The sequence below is a fragment of the Equus caballus genome, chromosome 13 (genome assembly GCF_041296265.1).
Source record: "Equus caballus isolate H_3958 breed thoroughbred chromosome 13, TB-T2T, whole genome shotgun sequence".
Lineage (NCBI taxonomy): Eukaryota > Metazoa > Chordata > Mammalia > Perissodactyla > Equidae > Equus > Equus caballus.
In genome coordinates this window covers 43,799,492-43,820,501 of record NC_091696.1, presented here as the reverse complement: position 1 = coordinate 43,820,501, position 21,010 = coordinate 43,799,492, and the positions used below count along the sequence as shown (strand labels likewise).

The window sequence follows — 21,010 nt, the reverse complement described above, 5'->3', positions numbered from 1 at the left end:
TGGCTTTTCAGTGCAGCTTATTTTAATTTTGGAGAAGAGACTTATCTAACGATGTAGATGAACGTTTCTTTCCGTCTTGTTGGGTACCAGCAGCTGCCCTCTTCTTGCAGTCCTTGAGCAGGGCAGAAGGTAAAGTTCTGAACACGGTCAAAGCAGCTCAAAATGTGGATTGAAATGGTTAATAATTAAATTTTAGGTTTAAGATTGCAGTGCTAACCAATGTTTTCAAGCCTTGTGTTCTTGAATTCAGAGTGAGCTATTGACACTAATGGAGAAGTATGCTTTTTTCCTGGGCTATTAAATTGTCTTTAGCGGCCAGCCCAGTGGCGCAGCGGTTAAGCTCACACATTCCACTTTGGTGACCTGGGGTTCACTGGTTGGGATCCCAGGTGCTTACCAAGCCATGCTGTGGCAGGCATCCCACATATAAAATAGAGGAAGATGGGCACGATGTTAGCTCAGGGCCAGTCTTCCTCGGCAAAGAGAGAAGGATTGGCAGCAGATGTTAGCTCAGGGCCAATCTTCCTCCAAAAAAAGAAAAAAAAGAGGTCTTTATTTCCATTCCAAAACTAATAGATCAGTCTCAGGAAATATGTACCTTAAAACAAACTTTTGCTTTGATCAATCGTGAGTGTTAGTATTTATTTATATTTGACTTTCAGAATTCCATCACAATTGATCATCTCCAAGTTGATTTGTTCATTGGGGCATGTGCAGAGAGTATGGAGTCGGGGTGTAACTTGTTATTTTTGGCTCTCAATTGACTTGATGTTACTCAGGCTTTTATTGTGCTGCCTTCCTTGAAAACCCAAATGTTCTCTTGCTCCCAAGGCAGGTGAAATCTTCTTGACTTGAAAATGAACAAATCATATGTGCTTGTATAAACTTAGTCTAATGGGATGACTGACTTCCTGTGCCTTGCCGCATATTCACCTTGCCAGTAGAGAGGAGGAAAGTGTCTGATCAATTAAATGGCTCCCTTCACTTTTCTAATATTAATCCCTGAGCTATAGAGATATAGTGGCCAAATTCATGTCTTAGTTTCCCTTATTATAAATGTCATCCATGTGGAGCCATATCACTATCCCCATAACTCCAGGGTCTAACTCAGTCTTACTCAGAGTAGTCTCTGCACAAGTACCTGTTGAATGATTGAAGGTGCTGTATTGGTTGTCTATTGCTGTGTAACAAATTACCTCCAAACTTAGCAGCTTAAAACAGTAAGCATTTACTTCCTTCAGTTTGTGTAGGATAGGAATCCAGGCGTGGCTTAGCCATTGCTCTGGCTCGGGTCTCTTATGCGGCTGCAGCTGTCCTCTCAAGGCTTGACTAGGGGAGGATCCGAGTCCACTCCCGTGGCTTGGTGGCAGACCCCAGGTCCTTACTGCCTGTTGATTGACTATATCATTTCCTTGTCTTCTGGGTCTCTCCATAAGGCCGCTTACAAGATGGCAGCTGGATTTCCTCAGAGTGAGTGAGAGAGGGCACCCAAGACAGAAGCCAGTGTTTTTATAACGTAATCGCGGAAGTGACAGAATGCCATATTCTGTTCCTTAGAGGTGAGTCAGTAAGTCTAGCCCACACTCAAGGGGTGGCGATTATATAAGAATGTGAGTACCGGGAGGGAGGGATCACTGCGGGCCATCTTAGATGCTGTCTACTAACGAGATAAGTATGATATAGTTGTGATTAGTTGTTTATTATATTATTTAATACATGAGATTGAAGTTTCTGGCGTCCTTGTTAAAGCTGCAGGAGCTGAACCAGGGCAGCAGGAGGTCAGATAGTTCCAGGGGAAGGTTGACTGGCTCGTTTCTAAGAGACTTTCTATAAATAAATGACTGTCCAAGGTCTGTCTCCCCAGTCTTGAAGGTTGAAAAGCTTATTTATGCATCGGCTTCCCCCGGCGCAGAAGATTGCTGATTCCTCTTAAGTATACCTACAGAGGGCCTGGTGCCTGAGGACAGAAGGCCAGCCCTTGATTTCTAATGGGATGTGCAGACATCAAGCAGGTTGGATGTCTTCCCGATCAGCGGGATCTCTCTGTGGAGGGAAGCAGCTTAGGTCAGGCAGAGACCAGAAGGTCGTGTGGGAAAGCACAGAGTGGGAACGTGGGTTACCTGTCTGTTACACCTGAGATGTGTACCCGCTCCCGGCTTCACCAACCAGCTACATCCTACGTCATGATGGGGCGCCTGCCCTGCTCTAATGGGGGCTACTATCTTATCGAAGTCTCGTTTCTAAGTGCAGCCTCCTCTCAAGTTCTGTTTCTTTTTTTAAAATCAAATGTTTTTTTTTTAAATGAAAATTTTGCAGATAACCTTATTATAAAAGACCTGATGATTCTAGCCACCACTCTCCCCCATTGCCTACTCCCCACAAGCACGTGCTTCAGACTTTTTAACCGACTCTTTTCATAGTTACCTTGGTACCTCTGCGTAACATGTGTCTATTGCCACTTGTTGGTTTCTCAGTTGTAGGTGTTATTTATTGATTTCTCACCGTGGAAGATGAAGAGCAGCTGTCTTTGATCCCCCCACCCCCGTGAAGCGCAAACACACACCCCTCCCATCTGTCATATAATCTAGCACAGCATATTGTCAGTTTGGTTTGGTCGGTGGTTCAAGATTACGTTATTATGACTCTGAAAATGCTGTCTGCAGTTGAACCTCGAAGTACATGATCATTATTTTTGCACAACTTTTTTATTTCTTTTGAGTTAATGCTTATCTTTTTTTAAAAAAATGTGTTGGTCTTCTGTATACTTATCCTCATTCAACTCCAGATGCTCCCTCAGTGATGTAAATCTCGTCAGTAGGCTCAAACGCTTTAGCTGTCGGTGTCACCCTGAGACAGTCTCTCCTGGAGTCCTCTGAGCTGCTGTACGGGAAGAAGCCTGCCTGCTCGGGGGGCCTCCACCTTCCAGGTCACTCCTTCCCCTCTTCCTCCTCCTTTACTGAGACATAGTTCATATACCGTACAATTCACCCTATTATAGTGCACAATTCAGTGGTTTTGGCACATTCACAAAGTTGTGCAACCATCACTGCTATCTAATTACAGGACATTTTTATTGCCGCCAAAAAGAAACCTTGTACCCATTTGCATTCACTCCCACCCCTCCTTCCTCCTACCTCCTACCTCCTACCTCCTACCCGCTACCCGCTTGAAGCCAGTATGTATTCTGGACATTTCAGGGAATCAGGCAATATGGGGCCTTTTGTATCTGGCTTGTTTCACTTAGCATGATGTTTTCAAGGTTCATCCATGTTGGAGTGTGTCTCAATACTTCATTCCTTTTCATGGCTGAATAATATCCCATTGTATGGACACACCACATTTTGTTTATTCGTTCATCTGTGATGGTCACGTGGGTTTCTTTCACTTTTTGGTTATTATGAGTAATTTTCTTACTTACTTTTGTGTTGGATCCCCTGTTTCCTGGAATCTCTGTTTTCCTCTTCCTAGATTTCTTTCTTTGATGGGAGGTAAAACTTTTGAGAGGTTGCGTGTCTGAAAACGTCTTTACCTACTTCTCACATGGTTTGGTTTGCTATATAATTCTAGGTTGGAAATAATTCCCCTCAGGATGTTGATGGTATCACTTCATTGTTTTCTAGCTTACGGTGTTACTGTTTAGAAATCCTATGCCATTACTAATTTTCTATCCTTTATCAAAGTTCTGCTTCCGCTGTGGAAGTTTGTAGCTTCTTCTCTTTGTCCCCCGTGTTCTAACATTTCACTGTGAGGTACGTGAGCATGACTCTCGTCCCATCCTTTGTGCCCGGTGTTCACGGAGCTCTTCTATCTTAATACTCATGTCTGTTGATTCTGGGACATTTCTTGAATTATATCTTTGATTTCTTCCCCTCTGTATTATCCTTTTTTTCCCTTTCCTGAGCTCTTCTCATTTGGTAACTGTCCATATTATTTCTGTTTTCCATTTTGTTATCCTTTGGCTCTATTTTCTGGAAATTTTCTTACCTTCTATCCTTTATATCTAGTGTTCCATTTCTGCTGTTATAGTTTTACTTTCCAAAAGTGCTCTTTTGCTCTCTGTGTTCTTGTTTCTTCCTTTTAACTATCTTCCAATTCTTGTTTCTCAATGACACCATCTTCTCTCTCTCTGGGAATATTACCGATGGTTTGCTTTTGAAGTATTCTTTTCCCTAAGTTGTGTCTGTTTCCTGAGTTGTTTTTCTGTCTGTTTATTCTGGTTTCTATCTTTCATTTTAGGAGCTTGTCACAAGTGTAAGGTAATTTCTGGCTATCTACTCAGATGTAGGAGTGGGGTACTAAAAAGCAGGTTAAAAATCCTATGATTGTTTCTTGATGGGGTGACCTGGCTATGCCATTTCACTGGAGAGCCCCCAGGTCGGTCTCTTCAGGTCTTTTCTCTCCAGCTGGTTAGACTCCCAGGAAGATGCTTTCTGTTCCCTTGCTCAGAGGCCTCTGTTGGCGGCCTCCTGTTCTGGGAATGGGCAGGGAGGGGAGGGAAGAAGAATGGAAGAACCTCAAAAGTTCAGCATGCGTTATTTCTCTCCCTCTCCATTTTCAGTAAGATGCCCCCACCTTCAACTCAGTCCAGACCTGCTGTTTTACCTTTTCCAGAGAATAAACCCCTAGTCTTCTGCTAATTGCTTCTTAAAACCCACTTTGACCCTTCTTGTGACTTTTAGCCCCATGTTCACTTCCACTTCCAGAAGTGCCTCTAAACTAGCGATTTTTCAGCCTTTGGTGAGTTGTTCCATTTTCATGTATTTGGGTGTTGCCCACTTGCCACTAAGAAGGGAATTTTCTCAGGTCTGTCAAGTTACTTCCCACTTATCTACCTGCTTCTCAGCTTCTAAAATTTTGTCGTTTTATTTTCTCTTTTTCCTTAAGGGTGACGCCTTTAGAAAGAATTTCTTTAAATTGTTATTTTAATCAGATTCTGAGAAGATGTGACTGTAAATTAATGTGTTCAGTCTGTCAACTTTAGCTGGAAGTACTTTAAATTTTTTCTATTCCCTATTTCAAGTTACAGATTGTTATTGGACCACTCCCTATGTAGTGGCTGGAACTGTAGTCACCACTGGGATGGAAACAATTTAGAGTTCCATTCCAGCAAGTTCTGTCTTGTCACTCAGGGGCCTTGCTGCCTCTGCAGGCTCTAAGCAGTTGTGGCCTGAAGGAGGTCTAGCGACGGGCTGAAGATGGAGCCATGGGGTCTATTCAGGCTCAGCGACTCTCTCTCTCTCTCTCTCTTTTTTTTTTTTTTGTTTGTTGCTGAGGAAGATTAGCCCTGAGCTAACATCCATGCCAGTCTTCCTGTACTTTATATGTGGGTTGCCGCCACAGTGTGGCTGATGAGTGGTGTAAGTCCACGCCCGGGATCCAAACCCCTGAGCCCGGGCCACTGAAGCAGAGTGTACTGAACTTAACCCCTACGCCATGAGGCTGGCCCCTTAGAGACTCCCAGTTTTGCTCATTCTTTCCCCACTTTGACTTTCTCCCTCAGTGTCACTCCCTTTTACCCTGTCCCCTGTCTCTCACATTCCTTGTTTAGCCTCATTACCATCTCATCACAGTTGATTGAAGTGTCTTCCAAAACACACAGGAAACAGAATCTGCATAGTTGATGCTTGTTTCAGACTTGGGGCTAATTCATATTCTTAATACATATATGGATTCTTAACCGCTGGTGCAGGAGTTCCTTCTTGCTCTCGTTCTACTTTTCTTGGAATTTTCTGGCTCATTAACAGTTTTTGTTTATTTACTCTTCTCTACAAAGCGAGCATATATGGATATATACCTAAAAGTAGAAACAGTGCCTATTGATGTCTGCTGTGCAGAGTCTTGTGCTGATCCCGGAGCCAATTGCTTTTTAAGATGTCATTGCATTGTTGTGCATTGGTTTTAGAGTTTTTCCAGAGGCTGCCTTGCTTTCACTCTAAGTATGGTTTATAAAAGCCAATTCTTACTGGTTCTACCTGTAATCTGAGCCCCACTGCCATTTCACATTGGGCTGTAGGCAGGCACTACCTCACTGGAAAACTTTTTGTAGGAGAAAAAGAAGTTTGACACATATAAAAGATGCGAGTGTAGGCTCTATGTCTTGCCACTGTGTTGTCTGTTTTCCCCTGGAACAGAAGGTAGTGACGAGATTATTCCCCAGACTTATGTGCGTCTGTCTCTATGGCAGTTCTCCCATTTCTAAATACAGCGTACCATTCACTTTATTGTACTTGGGTGAAAATGTTGCAGTGTTGAAGTAATTAGTAATTGTGATTCTTTTAAAAGAGCTTTCTCTCTAGAGAAGCCGTTTGGAGAAGAAGAAATATTTTTTTTACCGGGAGAATAAGTTTTGACCACTGTTAAAATATTTATGGAGTGTCTTTCTTTTCTTAAAGTTGTACCGAATCTTTGGAATGTTGATGGAGAAGTTACCGTCACTGAGCAGAAGCCGGGAGAAGTCGCTGAGGAACTAGCAAGCTCCTATGAAAGAAAGCTCATCGAGGTAAGGCTGGCAGAGTCTGTGCGTTTATTACTGATGTTGGCTACTCCGGAACTTTCCAGAAACATGCCCAGCCTATTAAAACAGAGGTTAATAAAACAGCCGATGAAACATGTTCTGCCCTCCCAAACAAACAAAACACAAAGTGGGAAAACCACTGCACTTGGTAAAGAAAAGTAAGAGCTGGTTCTTGAAAAATATCATTTAATTAGAACTTTGGGCATCGATGGCAAGGAAATAAGAGAGAACACATAAATACATAATGTTAAAAATGAGAAAGCAACTGTACCCTTGGATTTGGAGCAGATTGAAAACAGGAGAGACTATCATGTACAACTTTGTGCTGGTAAATGTGAAAATACGAATGAGATGGACTGTTTTCTAGGGTAATGTTTATTATCCACGTTAATTGAAGATGAGGCCGACTGCCTGAAGGGCACCCAGAAACGTGCAGGAGCAGCTTGTAAAACTAATTAAAGAGCTGCTTCCCTAGATGCTCGTAAGCCTGGATGGTCTCAGGCTGATTTCCAGGAAACCCTTCAACATATGCACAGAAAGCCCTTTGCTGTTTGTATTTCCTTAAAACATTACGTCTAGAGCTGTACCTGTATCTCTATCTTTCTATCTTGGTTCAAGTGTGCATTACTCTGGTACAAAAAAACCTGGCAAAGGGAGCCTAAAGAACAAAACCGTAGACTAGTCTCCTTTGCGCATAGATGTATAAAAATTTTAGAAAGATGTTACCTAATCAATTTCAGCCACATGTTAAAGGAACAATCCACCTAAAAGTAGGTTTATTTAGGTTTTCAAGGATGGCTTATTGTTAGGATATTCATCAAGTCAGCTCATTAGTAGATCAAAGGAGAAAAACCAGAAATTGATCTTGATAGGTACAAAAACGTTAGTTTGATGACATTCATCATTGATATCTGATAAAGGTATTCCTGATAAGTTAAGAATAAAGGTACTTCTTGGACAAAGTCTTTTTTATCAGAATCCATTAATTATCACCATACTCAATGGTAAAGCTGGGAGGCTAATTTTTCGATTAGGTAACTAATATATAAAGTGTATGTGGGTGTGTGTATATGTTGTGGTCACGTGGTGGTAGTATTTATTACAAGCCACAGATGTTTGTATACATAAATACATATAAGTATGCAACTGTACTTTCAGTACGTTCTAAATCTTCCACGGTGACTAAGTTTTACTTTGGGAGTCAGAGAAACACCCACCATTGCCATGGAGACATGCCCGATCTAGAGGGGGGTTTCAGAGGCAGGGCCTTTGAGGAGGACCCCTGAGCTCATTCCTGGCTCAGGCTGACAACCCTGTGGTCTGTTCCATCTGTTTCTAACTGAACTCTAAAGAAGGGAGGTGACTTTAGAAACAACTTGAATTCTGACTCCAGAGACCTCAAGAGAAGGCAAGCCAGGGTCTTGGCAACACAGGCTGGTGAGTGAAGGGTTAAAATCCAGGATGGAAGGGACTGGGGAGACTGTCCCCAAAGGGCCTCTCCCCACAACTGTGTCCCTCCTTGGAGCCTCATGGGGGGTTGTGTGGCATGAGATCAGAGTTGGCTGATGGCAGTGCCAGGGTGCTGGGCTGTCAGTCCATTCCCAGAAAGCCTGGGTGGAGAGGGGAACAGAGAGCGAACAGGCCTCTTACCCTCAGAATTGTGACAACCTGTGTGTGTGTCTCCCCTGGGACTCCGAGTCCCTGGAAGGCAGAGACTGTCCTTTTCACCTCTGTATCGTCAGCTACCGCTTATTGGCAAACAGTAAATGCTGAATAACCCTTGAACGCAAGTATTTTTTAAGTTCTCTGAGGACAGGGATGTCTCCGGTTTGTTGAATAAATGAAGGCTGATGAGCCAGGTGGATAAAAGGGTTCTTAGTAGAGTGGAAGTGGGTGAAGCTTCTGTTCCTTCAGGGGAACCAGGGCGAGGCATTGGGTTGTAAGGACTGCATCAGACCTGCACAGGTGAGAAACTGGGGCTCATCTGCATGCTGAGCAAGGGGCCCGGGGCAGCCACCTCAATGTAGGCTCCTCCAGCTGGAAGCCTGACATGCTTTCAGTAGCTCCAGCTCAGAGGGGCTCGTGAAGGCAGCGACGGGCTTCTTAACCCACCGAACAAAGCACCGTAGTTCATTTGTGGGCCGGGTGCTTGGTCGGTTGGTTCATTCGGTGACTATTGGGCACCTCCTTTCTGCATAGGGAAGAGCAAGAACAAAGGGCCTGCACAGGGAAGAGTTGGCAGTTTGGAGGACCAGAAAGGAGACCCATGGGTCTGGAACAGAGCGGATGAGGGGAGAGAGGTGGCACTGTGGCTGGAGAGGTTGGCAAGCCAGATGGCATCTTGGAGGCCATGTTGTGGCTGTGTCACCACCCGCTTTGGCTGTGAGAGAGTCTCACCATCTCACTGCGCTGACCCCAGCCGTGTGTGCCGGGAAGATTGTGTGATGTGGAGTGATTGTCGGGTCCACTTGTCTCATTGCTCTTGTTAGCTGCGAGAAAGTTAAGTGTTGACCTGGCCCATCAGAGGGAGCGGTAGTTGGGGTGTGAAGATTTCTCTTCCAGCCTTAAGCCTCCTGTCTCATCCTTCTGTGATTCCCTTACTCCGGGAGCAGTGGAGTTGATGGCTGTAATCGTGAGCTGAGAGAGATGTGGGATTGAAGCTGGGACGGTCCTCCAATGGCATTCACTACCCCAGATTGATTTTCTTTCTTCTTTTGGTTGCCAAGTGAGCTTCTGTCAGTGATCTTTCATCTGTGAATAGCATTAGCATTTCATTACACCAAGACTTCTGCTGAACCCTTCATGTTGGCATTAATCGAGCCTTTCCAATAGTCTTTGTGATGCTCATCTGTGATTTTATCAATGGGTTGGCTTTACCAAGAAAGAGTTGTAAACACGTGTGGGAGTGGAGTAATAAAAGAATGTGGGGGAAAAGTTGATGCTCTTCTCTTTCCATTTCAGAAGGTCAAAAGAAGAAGAAACATTTCATTTTAAAGAATATGACTATTTGAAGTACCACAACAGTTGAATTACTCCTTTGTGACTCATCCCAATGAGAAAGGAGTTCCTGAACATTCTTTCTCAAGGTGTCTCTCAAAGCATTAAAACCACCTCACCCACCTGCACGCACACACTGCACTCTACACCTCCGTGCTCGGGGACCTGGGATCTGGCCTCGTGGACTGCTCAGAGCCCGAAGTCAGCACTGTAGGTCAGGGACCAGGGACTGGAGGTAGAAAGACTGCTCTTGCACACTATGATGGTTAACTTTTGAAAGCAAGAAGGAAAGGAGAATGCTGGCAGGTGTAGGTTAATCTGGCAGGGAAGAAACACTAATAGAAAAACAGGAATTATGTAACGGCCATGGTCATGCTGGCAGCTAGCTGTCAGGTGCAGACTTTTATTTTCAGGCACTTTGCTAAAGGCTTTTGCGTAGATGAACTCATGTAATCGTCAGCAGAGTTCCTTGAGGAGGCTGCTGTTCACAGATGGAGTTTGAAGAAGTTGAGTAACTTGCCCGAGATTTCTCAGCTGGTAAGAAGCAGGGCTGGGTTCAAATCACCCGGAGCCCAAACCCGTGATCCTTCTGCTGTTTTCTGGAAGGCTGAGCTCGTTGTGGAAACAAAAGGGTAAACTTGACAGAAGAGAGGAGCCAGTTCCTAGTCGTGTTTGAGAGAAGGAATGAGAGGAGGCTAGGAGGGACCCAGCAGGAGGCAGCAGAGTGGGAGCAAGGGCAGCTGTTTGAAGGGGCCCTCCCACCCCTTAGTGACTGCGGAAGAAGGGAGCGAGCCGGTCCCATCTGTGCTTGGAATTCCTTGCTTCCGAGGCGACTTGTAACAGAACGCCAGGCTTGGAGGGAATTGTGGACCGTATCCTTTTAATTGTGTACTCGCTGCCTAACGTGGCTCCAGCATACAGCAGGCGCTCCATGGGTGCTGAATGGAATGATGGTCTGCTGAGTGGGTTCAGCTGTACAGTGTAATGCTTAAAGAGTGACAGATGTAACTCTGGAACCCCAGACTGAGGTGCATTCTACAAGGGACCGTATAGCTCAGAGCATCCTAGTGGAAATGGTTAGATATCTAATAAGAGGAAACATGGGTTCTTGAGAGGAGGCAGACTTTTTTCTGGCACTCAGTTTCAGGGGGACTTTTAGCTCGGAGAGTCTGGAGAGGACATTGAGTCACAGACAGATGAATGGTCCCAACTCATGGAGCGCATATTTGTTGAGTACCTTCTAAGTGTCCAGGCTTCAGCTTCCTTTCTCCACCTCCAGTGGCTTCCCCTACCCCAGGAGCAGTAGAGTTGAGCATTCTAAGAGCCTAGCCACGAAAGATCTGAGGTTGAAGCCAAGATGTTCTTAAAATGGCATTTACTTCCCCAGACTGAGCTTTCCTTCTTTTTTTGTTGTAAAGTCATTGATATTTCATCTGTGGATAGCGTCTGTGTAAGCACGGCTGGTCGTGGGATACACAGATGAAGAAGGCACAGTGCCCGTCTCCAGGGAGCTCGCGGTCTAAAGGTGAGGCACATGCATCCATTATGACCATCAGGAAGGAGGGCTGAAGTGCACACGTGGAGTTCCCGCCTCATGGGGTCCTGGAGCCCTGTCTCTAACAGTGGCTCTACAGAGCTTGGGTACCTAACTGGAGCTTCTGGATGGTTCCTTCCTTCTTCTTTGTGATCGTTAGTGATGGCCCTCTGAATTTTCTTTTGTACACTTCCCATCGTCTTGAACATCTTGACGTCAAAACCCTATCTCACCAAGGGTTTTGAAGATAAAAGATGTTGGACACATGCAGGGCAGATCCGTTCTAGGATTCCTGCTGCTTTACCTCTTTTAAGAAGAGTTCCTTTGGTTTAGACTCACCTCTGGAGATTTCCCACTTTTCCAGCAGTCGCCTTCAAGGAAAGTGTAGAATGTCGGTGGCATTTGGGCTTTTATCCTACATCTCTTTGCCACCACCTTCTGCAGTCTGGTGGCTGGGAGAGCGCAGTGTCCCGCATCAGGCAGACGAGTTCAGACCTGTCGCTCCCGTGTGTTCTGGGCGGGCTCCCTGACCTCTCTAAGCCTCAGTTTCCCTGTCAGTAAAATGTAGGCAGTCATCCATACTAGTAGGCTTGCTCTGAGGATTAAATGAAGAACCGGTGCCTGTAGTAGACAGGAGGCATCTTTGTGACTTCTTTTCTCCTTCTCTTCTGATGTCCTTTGGAGGAATGACTTCTCCACTGTTGCTTGCTGTCCTGGTGGGGAGTGAATCCGAGTCCTCTGCCCTCCTGTGACCCAGGTCTGGGGTGTTTCCTGAGCCATGGCTGTTTGGGCCTTTGCCTCCTGGTTCTACAGAATGGCCAATAGGCCTACGAGGCCGTTTATCCAATCGCAGGTCCTGATAACTCTCCACTTGTTCCTGTGTTGAACTTGCTGGGACTATTCTGGCTCCAGGCCCTTTTCTGAGCCAGATTCTCCCTCTCTCCTGACTGTCTACAGCACTTCCTTTCTAGCTTAGGTTAGAATCTATTTCTGCTACTTTCCTCCAAAGTACCGAAGTACCCTAGCTCATACGAAGCTTTATAGGTATATGATCAGTAGATGTCATCGCCCCTCGTTTCCCTTCCACTGTCTCCTCACCAGGCCTCCTTTATTCTGCCTTGTTTGTACTGTCTCACGTCTTGATGTTCAGCCCCACACCCCGCCGCTTTCTCGCCTGTGTGCCCTGTAATTCAATACTGCCAGTCCACGCTCTGCAAACACATCTTTACTTCCTCCCACGTGGCAGGACTCAGCCAGCTGTTGATTGATTTTTCAAATTATAGGATACTTATCATTTACTGTATGAGTGTAGTTAGTCCCTGAGTCTTTGCTCATGGGTGAAATAAATGGTATATTAGCAACATTTATTCTCATTATAATGGCAGAGTTACTATTAATGGAAAAGTAAGCTTAAGCGTCAAGCTGGTAAAAAACACATTCATAGTCACACGCTGTAGCTAACTGTGAATGTGATCATCATTTTAATAAAATGTAAGAGTTCCCGAAGCAGCCGGGACCTGGGGAGCAGTTATCCCACCAGCTCTGCTTCATAAATTGGCACCAATGGGTTCCAACACTCTTGATGTATCTGAGAGTCATTTTTATACAAAAGAAGGATGGGCTTTTAAATAAAATACTGGATTCTGTGTAAGTACTCAAGTTAAAGAACTCTGAGCTGAGATCTGCATTAAACTGATGCTCAGAATGAAAAGTATGATGTGAGTTTGTTCTTATGTTTTTAATCTCATGATGCTGAGTGATTGAGACCAGGTTCTCACCTCATGTAAGGAGGAAAGAAGTTTTCTCACTATGCAAAACTTAGTATTTAAGTGCTGTTATGGATGAGTGAAAACTGGTAAGGAGTTCTCTTTTTCTAGAGCCATAGGTGTAATTCTCACTAAAGTATAAAGGACTAACTAGGCTAAACCTCCAAGGAATTCTCAAAATCTTTTTATTATGGAAACATTGAAACATGTACAAAAATAGATGAATATAATGAGCCTCCAGGTACCCATCGCCCGGCTTTAACATTTAGTAGCTCCTGGCCCGTCTTGCTTCATCTCTAGCCCAGCCTACTCCCTGGTCTCGTGATATTTTGAAGCAAACTCAAGATTTCATATCATTTCACTCCTGAGTATTTCAGAATATATCTGTAAAAGTTAAGAGCTCTTTAAAAACACACCAAAATACCATTAAAGAGCCTAGTAAGGGAGGCTCCTGCTGGTCCCAGTGACTCTCAGATTGGAATATCAGAGAGAGTGCCTTTCAGGGGCCCCTTGTTTATCGTCCTCCCTCCTTAGTGGCCTGAGGAAGGAACTTCAGCGTCTGATTTGTGTACATGGCCAAGCCCAGGTCTTTCCTGCGCCTTGAGTTTGCCCTTTGCTTGCCTTTGTACCTGGATTCCAGTTAATATCAACCACAGCCGTGTCACCAGCACAGCTACACGGGCCCTTGGGAATTTGGGAATTTGGAAACAAGGGAATGTGACCACAGCTTGCAGGTTTTCACCAGTGCTGAGGGTTCCGGTTCTCCCGTGTGCCCTTCTTCTTGGCTGAACTAGTGCCCTCGTGAAGGTTTCTGAAGGAGGAGGAGGCAGGCTGTGTCCCACAGGTGGCACCATCAGTGTTTTTTAAAAAATATTTTTATTATGGACACTTCAAATCCATGTAAGAGCAGACAGAAGACTTTAACGAGCTTCTGTGGGCCCACGACCCAACTGTAACACTTGTCAACTCGTGGCCGGTCTTGCTTTGTCCAGACTCCCTCTTCCTCCCACCCCAGCTTCTCATAGTACTTTGGAGCAAATCCAAGGCATGGCACTGACTTCATCCCAAAGTATTTTGTACTAGATCTCTAATAAAACGTAAAGCCCCCTCCTTTTTTTTTTTTTTTAAAGAAAAACTCCTGACATGTTATTATGACTCCTAAAAGTTAGCAATAATTCCTTAATATCATCAAATATCTGGTGAGTGTTCAAATAAATTTTGAATAGGATTCCAAATGGGGTCCATCCACACGTTGAGATTTCTTAAGCCTCTCTTAATCCGCGTGTCTTCCCGTCTGTCTCTTCCCTTCCCTCCACACTTACAATTTATTAGTTGAAGAAACTGGGTCATTGATCCTGGAGAATTTCTCCCATCAGTGTTTTTTGAGGGTCTCTTATGTGCCTGGTACTCTGTGACCTGTTAAGCTTTTGGTGACGTTTATTTAAAGAAAAGCAACCCCCAAACATTGATGATAATGATAGTAATAGCAGTTAGCGTAAATTGAGGGTTTGTTCTGTTTGGTCCTGTGCTCGTTACGTTACATTGGATTGTCTAATGCTTGCGGCATCCTTACAGATGAGGAAACTGAGGCTTGGAGATGACAAGTCACCTGCCCAAGGTCACGGGGCTAGCACGTGTAGAACCAGGACGTGACCCTGGCTGTCTGACTCCAGCGTCGCCGCTCTGTCCATCCCGCTTCTCTGTGCCCCGCTAGAAACAGGGGTCAGGCCTTCCTGGCTGGCTAGCTTTGACCCTTAACCCTAAGGGGAGCCAGGGCAATGAAGGCAGGGACAAGCATGCCAGCTATTAATTTGTCAACCCGGGGGAATTATTGAAGGATAAGGAGGGATAAGAGGAATAAATGCTAGTGACAGACGATACCTGATGTAAGCCTTATCGACGTAAACAAACCCGAATGCTTGCTCAGATGGCGGGCTTTCCCCATGTCCTGTGTGCTCATCGAGTGTCCCCATCTGTGTGCTTAGGTGACCCGGTTCCCCTTTGGCGGCACCTCTCTTGCCAGGCCGGTCTTCTTTCCCTCCTGCGTCTCCCGGCCGGGCCTTCCGTCACCGCACCGCTGGCAGGGCGTGTTCGCCTGCGCGTCACAGCCCACTCCTAGGCTGGCGTGCCCACACTCCCAGACCTGCTAGCGTTTGTCCCTGCCCATCTTCTGATTTCTCTTATAGATCTGTGGGCATCTCTTTTCCCATTTCCCGGTGGGGTTGCCACCCTCTGTGGTGATGGTGCCACTGACCCTGCTGTTTGCTCAGTGTCCCCACCCCGTGTGTTCTGTTCGGCTTCACTTTGTCAGAGCCTCACTTCCGGTGTGTCTGTGGTCTGAGAGTCTGGAGTACTTGAGAATGAACAGATGAACTTCCATAGAGAGACACTTGAAAAACGATCTAGGACTCCTTTTTGGGCAATAGATAAAAATAGTTGTAATTATGGCGGCTGGTTTTCAGCTTTGCAGCCCTGCACTATTTTGGGCCTGTTTTATATTTGCTTTCCTCCGTGAGGCGGAAAGGGGCTTCATGAAGCTACTTCTGGGTCCTCAGAAGGCGTTGTCTGGTCTCGATGGACGGGGTTACTGGAGGTGCCATCCTGTCAGGGTTGGGCTCAGTGTTCAGACTACGCCTGGTAAAGGGACAGAGCTGTCCCACGTGCCAGAGGAACCCAGCCTGCCAGTAATATGGAGGGTGGTCACCAGCAATGTGGAGCTGTAGAAGCCTGGAGCGTGGGGGCCGATGGCCAAGGCGGGGAGGAGGCAGGTGTTGAGTTTCACGCACGTGGGTGGAATGATGAGCAGCTGCTCTGGGCCAGGGCTGCGTGCGCCATTCTGCTTAAAACTCTCCAATGGCTCACCTTGCCCTTGGGTTCATGTAAACATAACAAACTTATATGTTAACATGAGACCCCGTGTGTTATGGCTCTTGCCTTCCTCCTCAGTCATATTTCTCATCTCTGAGCTTGTCTCAGTTTCCAAATGCACATGTTTTCACTCACCTCTGGACCTTTACACAGGTTGGTTTTTCACCTGGAACCCTGTTCTTTCTCCATGTCTTCTCCCCTCCCTATTTTCCCCAGTCAATTGCGTCTGATTGTTCAGATCTCACCCCAGGAGCCTTCTCTCTACATTCCTGAAGACTGAGTTCAGGTACCCCCACGGGTCTCACTGCATCTTCTGTGGCCCCTCTCCTAGACCTGACAGCCTGGTATCTATCGTATACCTGTGTGCCTCGTCTGTGTTCTCGTTTCCCTCGTTCTCTGCCCCGCCTCTCACTGTGCTCTAACTCCCGCCATGGCAGCTCTTGCATTGTCTGTGCCCTGTTACCGTCCCAGCGTCTACCATGAACCTGGCACCTGGCTGGTGCTTAGATCATTTAGGAGTCTTTGGGTTGCAAATGGATGAACACTTGGCTGAGACTGGCTGTGGCAGAGAATTTGCTGTGTGTTTGTCAAGGCTGTCTCATCTCTCTCTTCCTGGACAAAGAGGACTGGTGCCTTTCCCAGTCTCCCTCACGTACTTTGGTGCTCCTGTGTTGGGTGTGTAGATATTTATGGTTCTGGCCAATGGGCTGTCAGTGGAAGTGGCGAGCATTGTCCGAGGCTGAAGCAGAGAAGAGTTAGTGTGAAACTTTGTTCTTGTTCCCCCTGCGGTGATGCCCCTGGCAGCCATGTGTTCCATGCAGCGTAGCCACACGATGACACTCCCCTGGATCCCCGAGTCACCACCTGGAGGGGAGCTGCCCTCCCATGCTGCTGGGCCTGCTGCAGACGTGGTGAGGGCAGGAAGAGGCCTTGATCTGTTCAGCTGCTCAGCCATCAGGGCTTGCTTGTTGTTGCAGCAGAGCATAGCCTCCCCTGATTATCCCCAGAAAGAGAATTTCCTGACTGAAGGGGGAGTCTCATCTTAGGTGTGGTTGAATCTTAGGATGTGGGGTATGTTACTAAGCTCCTGTCTCTCCCTGGCCCCTGCCTCTACCATTTCTGGGTTGACATCAGTTTTGTTTTTTTATTGAAGTCTTAATGGTTTACAACATTGTGAAATTTCTGTTGCACATTATTTGTCAGTCACCATACATATGTGCCCCTTTACCCCTTATGCCCAGCCTCAAAACCTCTTCCCTCTTGTAACCACTTTTCTATTCTCTTTGTCTGTGTGTTTATCTTCCACATATGAGTGAAATCATGCAGTGTTTGTCTTTCTCTGTCTGGCTTATCTCGCTTCATGTAATACCCTCAAGGTGCATCCATGTTGTTGCAAATGGGATGATTTTGTCCTTTTTATGGCTGAGTAGTATTCCATTGTATATATACACACCATCTTCTTTATCCATTCCTCAGGGGTTGACATCATTTTTGGTGGGCTTTTCCCTCCTGGTCACAGATGGCTGTCATAACCCCTGAGCAAATAGTTTTTCTTCCAGGTTCACATTCAGAGGAAAAAGCAAGAGTCTATATCCCCATTCCTGGCAAAAGCCTTGAGTTCACACTGATGGACCCAGCTAGGTTCCCCTCTCCCTTTGCAGCCAATTGCAGGATCCTGCTCATGGGCTAAGGCTGGGGGATGAGCCCCATTCAGATGTAGAGACTGAAGGCTGGGGAAGAGGGGTGGATCCCCAGTGAAAGCTGAGACTTGCTAGACAGGAAGTGGGTGCCGTGGAGACAAACCCCCAAGGTCCGCTTTAGGGCTCTGTAAATGTTTGAGTGAACACGTGAGTGAATGAACGAATGACGAATCAACCCTCCCCCTCACCTTGAGGGGCTCATAGGCTGCCAGAGGAGTTAGCCTCATAAGACAGTAATTTATAGCAGCAAGCGGTCAGTGAACCGAAAGAAGGAAGACAGGGAAGAGGGGAATTAACTCTGAGATCTCGTTGTGGAGGCCACATGGTTTGGGGTGTCTCAGAGAACATATTACAGAACATTGTTCATTTCCAAGCAGGGTTTTGAAGGTAGAGTAGGAATTTGCTGCAGAGACAGGGAGGGGGAGGGCAGTCCGGGTTGCAGGAACAGCATGCACAGAGGTTTGACCAAGGGGCCGGCCCGGTGGTGCAGCCTTGAGTTCACGTGCTCCACTTCAGCGGCCCGGGGTTGCCGATTTGGGTCCTGGGTGCGGACCTATGCACCGCTTGTTGAGCCATGCTTTATATGTCGAGCCCACATATAAAGTAGAGGAAGATGGGCATGGATGTGAGCTCAGGGCCAGTCTTCCTCAGCAAAAAGAGGAGGATTGGCAGCAGATGTTAGCTCAGGGCTAATCTTCCTCAAAAAAAAAAAAGGTTTGACCCAGTTGTCGGGAGGCAACTGACTGACATATGAGAGAGTGAGACAGAGGCATAACGTCTTCAGGGTTTCTTTTTATTAGCACTATTCGTCATTCCTATTAGAGTGTTTTCAATTTCAGGTGCAATAATTAATGTTCATTTTTCTAAAAGTGTCCCGATTGGGAAGTTTTCTCTTTCCTTGCCTCTTCCTCTCTGATTCCCCCTGCCACAGGCACACGTGGACTGCCACGCCTCCCCACCCTTCGCCACTCTCGGCCATTTGATAGAAATTCCCTCTAAAGCCCCGCCGGCTGTCTCTAACCTGCTCAGGAAGATGCCGTTTTGTGGGTCAAGTCCGTGGAGCTGAGAGACTTCCGTTCCTTAAAAAGTCTCTGCAGTCGGGTCCTAAGGGACGACGCCCAAAGACTTTCCTCCTGAGCGGTTCGCAGAGTTGGCTCGGCTGTAGTTGGGAACCATATTGTGAGAAGCGTTGCCTGAGGCTGCCCTGTCATTTTAGAACCGGCCCTTGATATGTGATAGTCAGGTTTGGGACTTCACTTCTAATAGCTCCATGTTCCTGTTTGTTTTCTTTAAAGGATCTGACACCTTGCATCACCTGCCTGTTCTCTCCACTGAGAGGCTGACACAAAGCGCTCAGTGGCTCTGGTGATCGGTTCGTAACAGCCAGAGGTTGGATTAACTTTGTAAGAATTGCTGCTGATATCCATCTGTGCAACTTCTTTACGTGGAATAAGTAGGAATTTTCCCCACAGTGGCTCATTCGCCTAGAAATGAATGAATAGATGAATGAATTGTTAAATACAAATTAATACAATTGACACCATTTAATAAGCACCTGCTGTGTGTCAAAAACTGGACTGGGGCATCACATGCATCCTCTCATTTAATCCTCACAAGAACAGGTCAGGAATCTGAGGCTCAGAAAGGTTGAGTAGAGTATCCTGAGTCACACAGCTGGAAAGCAGAAGAACCGACATTTTAACTGAGTTCCAATGATAGCAGTGGCTGTGGTCCTGCCACCTCGCTGTTCACATAGTGCCTTTGTTGACAAAGGTGTCACTATGAGGCGGCCCACGTTGGAGGTTAAGCTCCCCGTTTCTGTTTCCTGACACATTTTATGACTGTCTTCTGGCAGAATACTCTTCTGAAGCTTGAAATAGACTTGAAATTGGACTTGGAGCGACTTCGAGGTTTTGTCACTTCCTCTGATTTATTACAGTGTAAATTAATCAAATGAATTATGTGGCTCAGCTAATAACTTGCTTTGATCCAATGGCTCTCTAGAAAGAACGAGTTGAACATTTTAATTTAATCCACTTTGGGGGCATGTTTGAGTGGATTAGGAAAATAAAAAGCACAAAGAATCCTTTTTATCAATGAATATTGAGCCATTCTGTTCTTTTGGTCAGGCGTCTGTCTCAGTCGTGGTTAAGATCCGTGTCAGGCTGGCTGGCTTACATTTGTTGAGCGCTTACACTGTGCCAGGCATTTTTCTGGGCGCTTTATTGATCTCATTGGGTCCTTACAGTTGCTCATTGTGGTGGTATCACTCTTATCCCCATTTTATAGACGAGGAAACTGAGGCCTGGCGAGATTGTCGATGTTTGAGGTCACGTAGATGATTGGTGGCAGAGCTGGTGGTGCAGTTCCAGACCTGAAGCTCTTAACTGCTCTCTGTTGAAGAGAACCTTGAATCTAAACCATAGGAGATGGCGTCTGTCCCCACGTAGGCTGGAATGTGAGGGTTCAGTCCTGGTCTTAGGGCCGTGCCCTGGCCCTGTTCCCTAGTCTCTGGGAGCCTCAGTTGTCCTCATCTAGAGCTGGGGAATCATGGTTTCTGAGGTGTGGCGTTTACAGATAGAATGAGGAATTGTATGGATCGCTTCCTGCCACCCCTCTTGTCCTTGCGCGGCGTGCATGCTGTGGAGAAGGACTCTCCTGTCTTATTTACTTGCTGGGGACAGATAGTGTCACTCATGAGTAGAACAACCCTGAGCCCCACCAGGAACAGAGTAGCCACAAGTCTAGTCTTCTCTTGGGCCTCCTGGCTCTGGTGGGCTGAGAATGTCCTCTTGTCCTTACTTGGGGAGCCTGAGTCATTCCTTGTGTCTGAGGATGCACCCTTCCACCTGAGGCCAGGGAAGTCCAGTCATTGCCCCTCTGCAGTCCGCGCAGGAATCTGGACAGCTTTTGGCTCGTGCTCCTGCCACCACTATAGCTGAAGGGACCATTTCTGGTTCCTGAGCGCTGGTCCTGGCTCCTTGGCCTGATCCTCATCCAGGGAACGAGGACACAGCTCCTCTCTGGGTGGATTCAGGCCCTTTCAATCACTGCCTGGACCTGCCTCCCTCCTGGCTTGCTGTCACCTGGCTGCGGACTGCTTGTCCCACCGCTAGAAGTGCTCTGGACCTCTCTGAGTCTTGGAATCCAGGCCAGTGCAGCCAGAGCCCAGGGAGAAGATGTCTCTCTATCCCCGCCTCCTTGGTTCTCCACTTGCCTGTTCGGGGCTTGACTTTACCAAGAGGACCACGGGCGGTGAGATCCGCCTGCCTCGGAGCCCACTGTTCCTGCTTTCCAAGAGCCTGCCTCTCTCAGTCTTGTTCCGAGAGGCTGCCAGAATCCCTGACCATTCCTCCCCCTTCCTGCCGACCTGAGAACTTGCGCTTGCCAAGTTGCCCACAGCTTTCTTAGTTTTGTTTTGCAGAAAATAACTCTGTCTCGCAGCTTCCTTTGTGGCTAATTTTTGCGCATCAGCATGCTGCTTTTTCCGCAGCTTCTGTTGCCGAAGGTAAATTTTACCCCTGTGACCGGTGAAGCTGGGAGCTGAATACACTCTGCCTCCTCAGCTCCTCGACGTGACTCACAGCTTCCTTTTCAGGAGCGAAAATTCAGCTTTGCCAGGGCAAACTGT

General features: G+C 46.6%; 1 protein-coding gene and 1 long non-coding RNA gene across 10 annotated transcripts in view; one reads left to right on the top strand and one right to left on the bottom strand.

Annotated features, from left to right (window-relative positions):
• The window catches only part of SNX29 (sorting nexin 29), a 589,016-nt gene that overhangs the window by 242,825 nt on the left and 325,181 nt on the right, over positions 1-21,010 (top strand). For all 9 annotated transcript variants that reach the window (XM_070230995.1, XM_070230994.1, XM_070231001.1 and 6 more), the window contains one exon: positions 6,393-6,499. In XM_070230995.1, coding sequence (XP_070087096.1) covers positions 6,393-6,499 — 107 coding nt within the window. The remainder of the gene's footprint in view (positions 1-6,392; positions 6,500-21,010) is intronic.
• Positions 1,679-3,676, bottom strand: LOC138917013 (uncharacterized). The gene is made up of 2 exons (XR_011424336.1): positions 3,419-3,676; positions 1,679-2,043 (listed from the first exon to the last, which is right to left on the bottom strand). It is a non-coding gene; the product is annotated as an uncharacterized lncRNA (long non-coding RNA).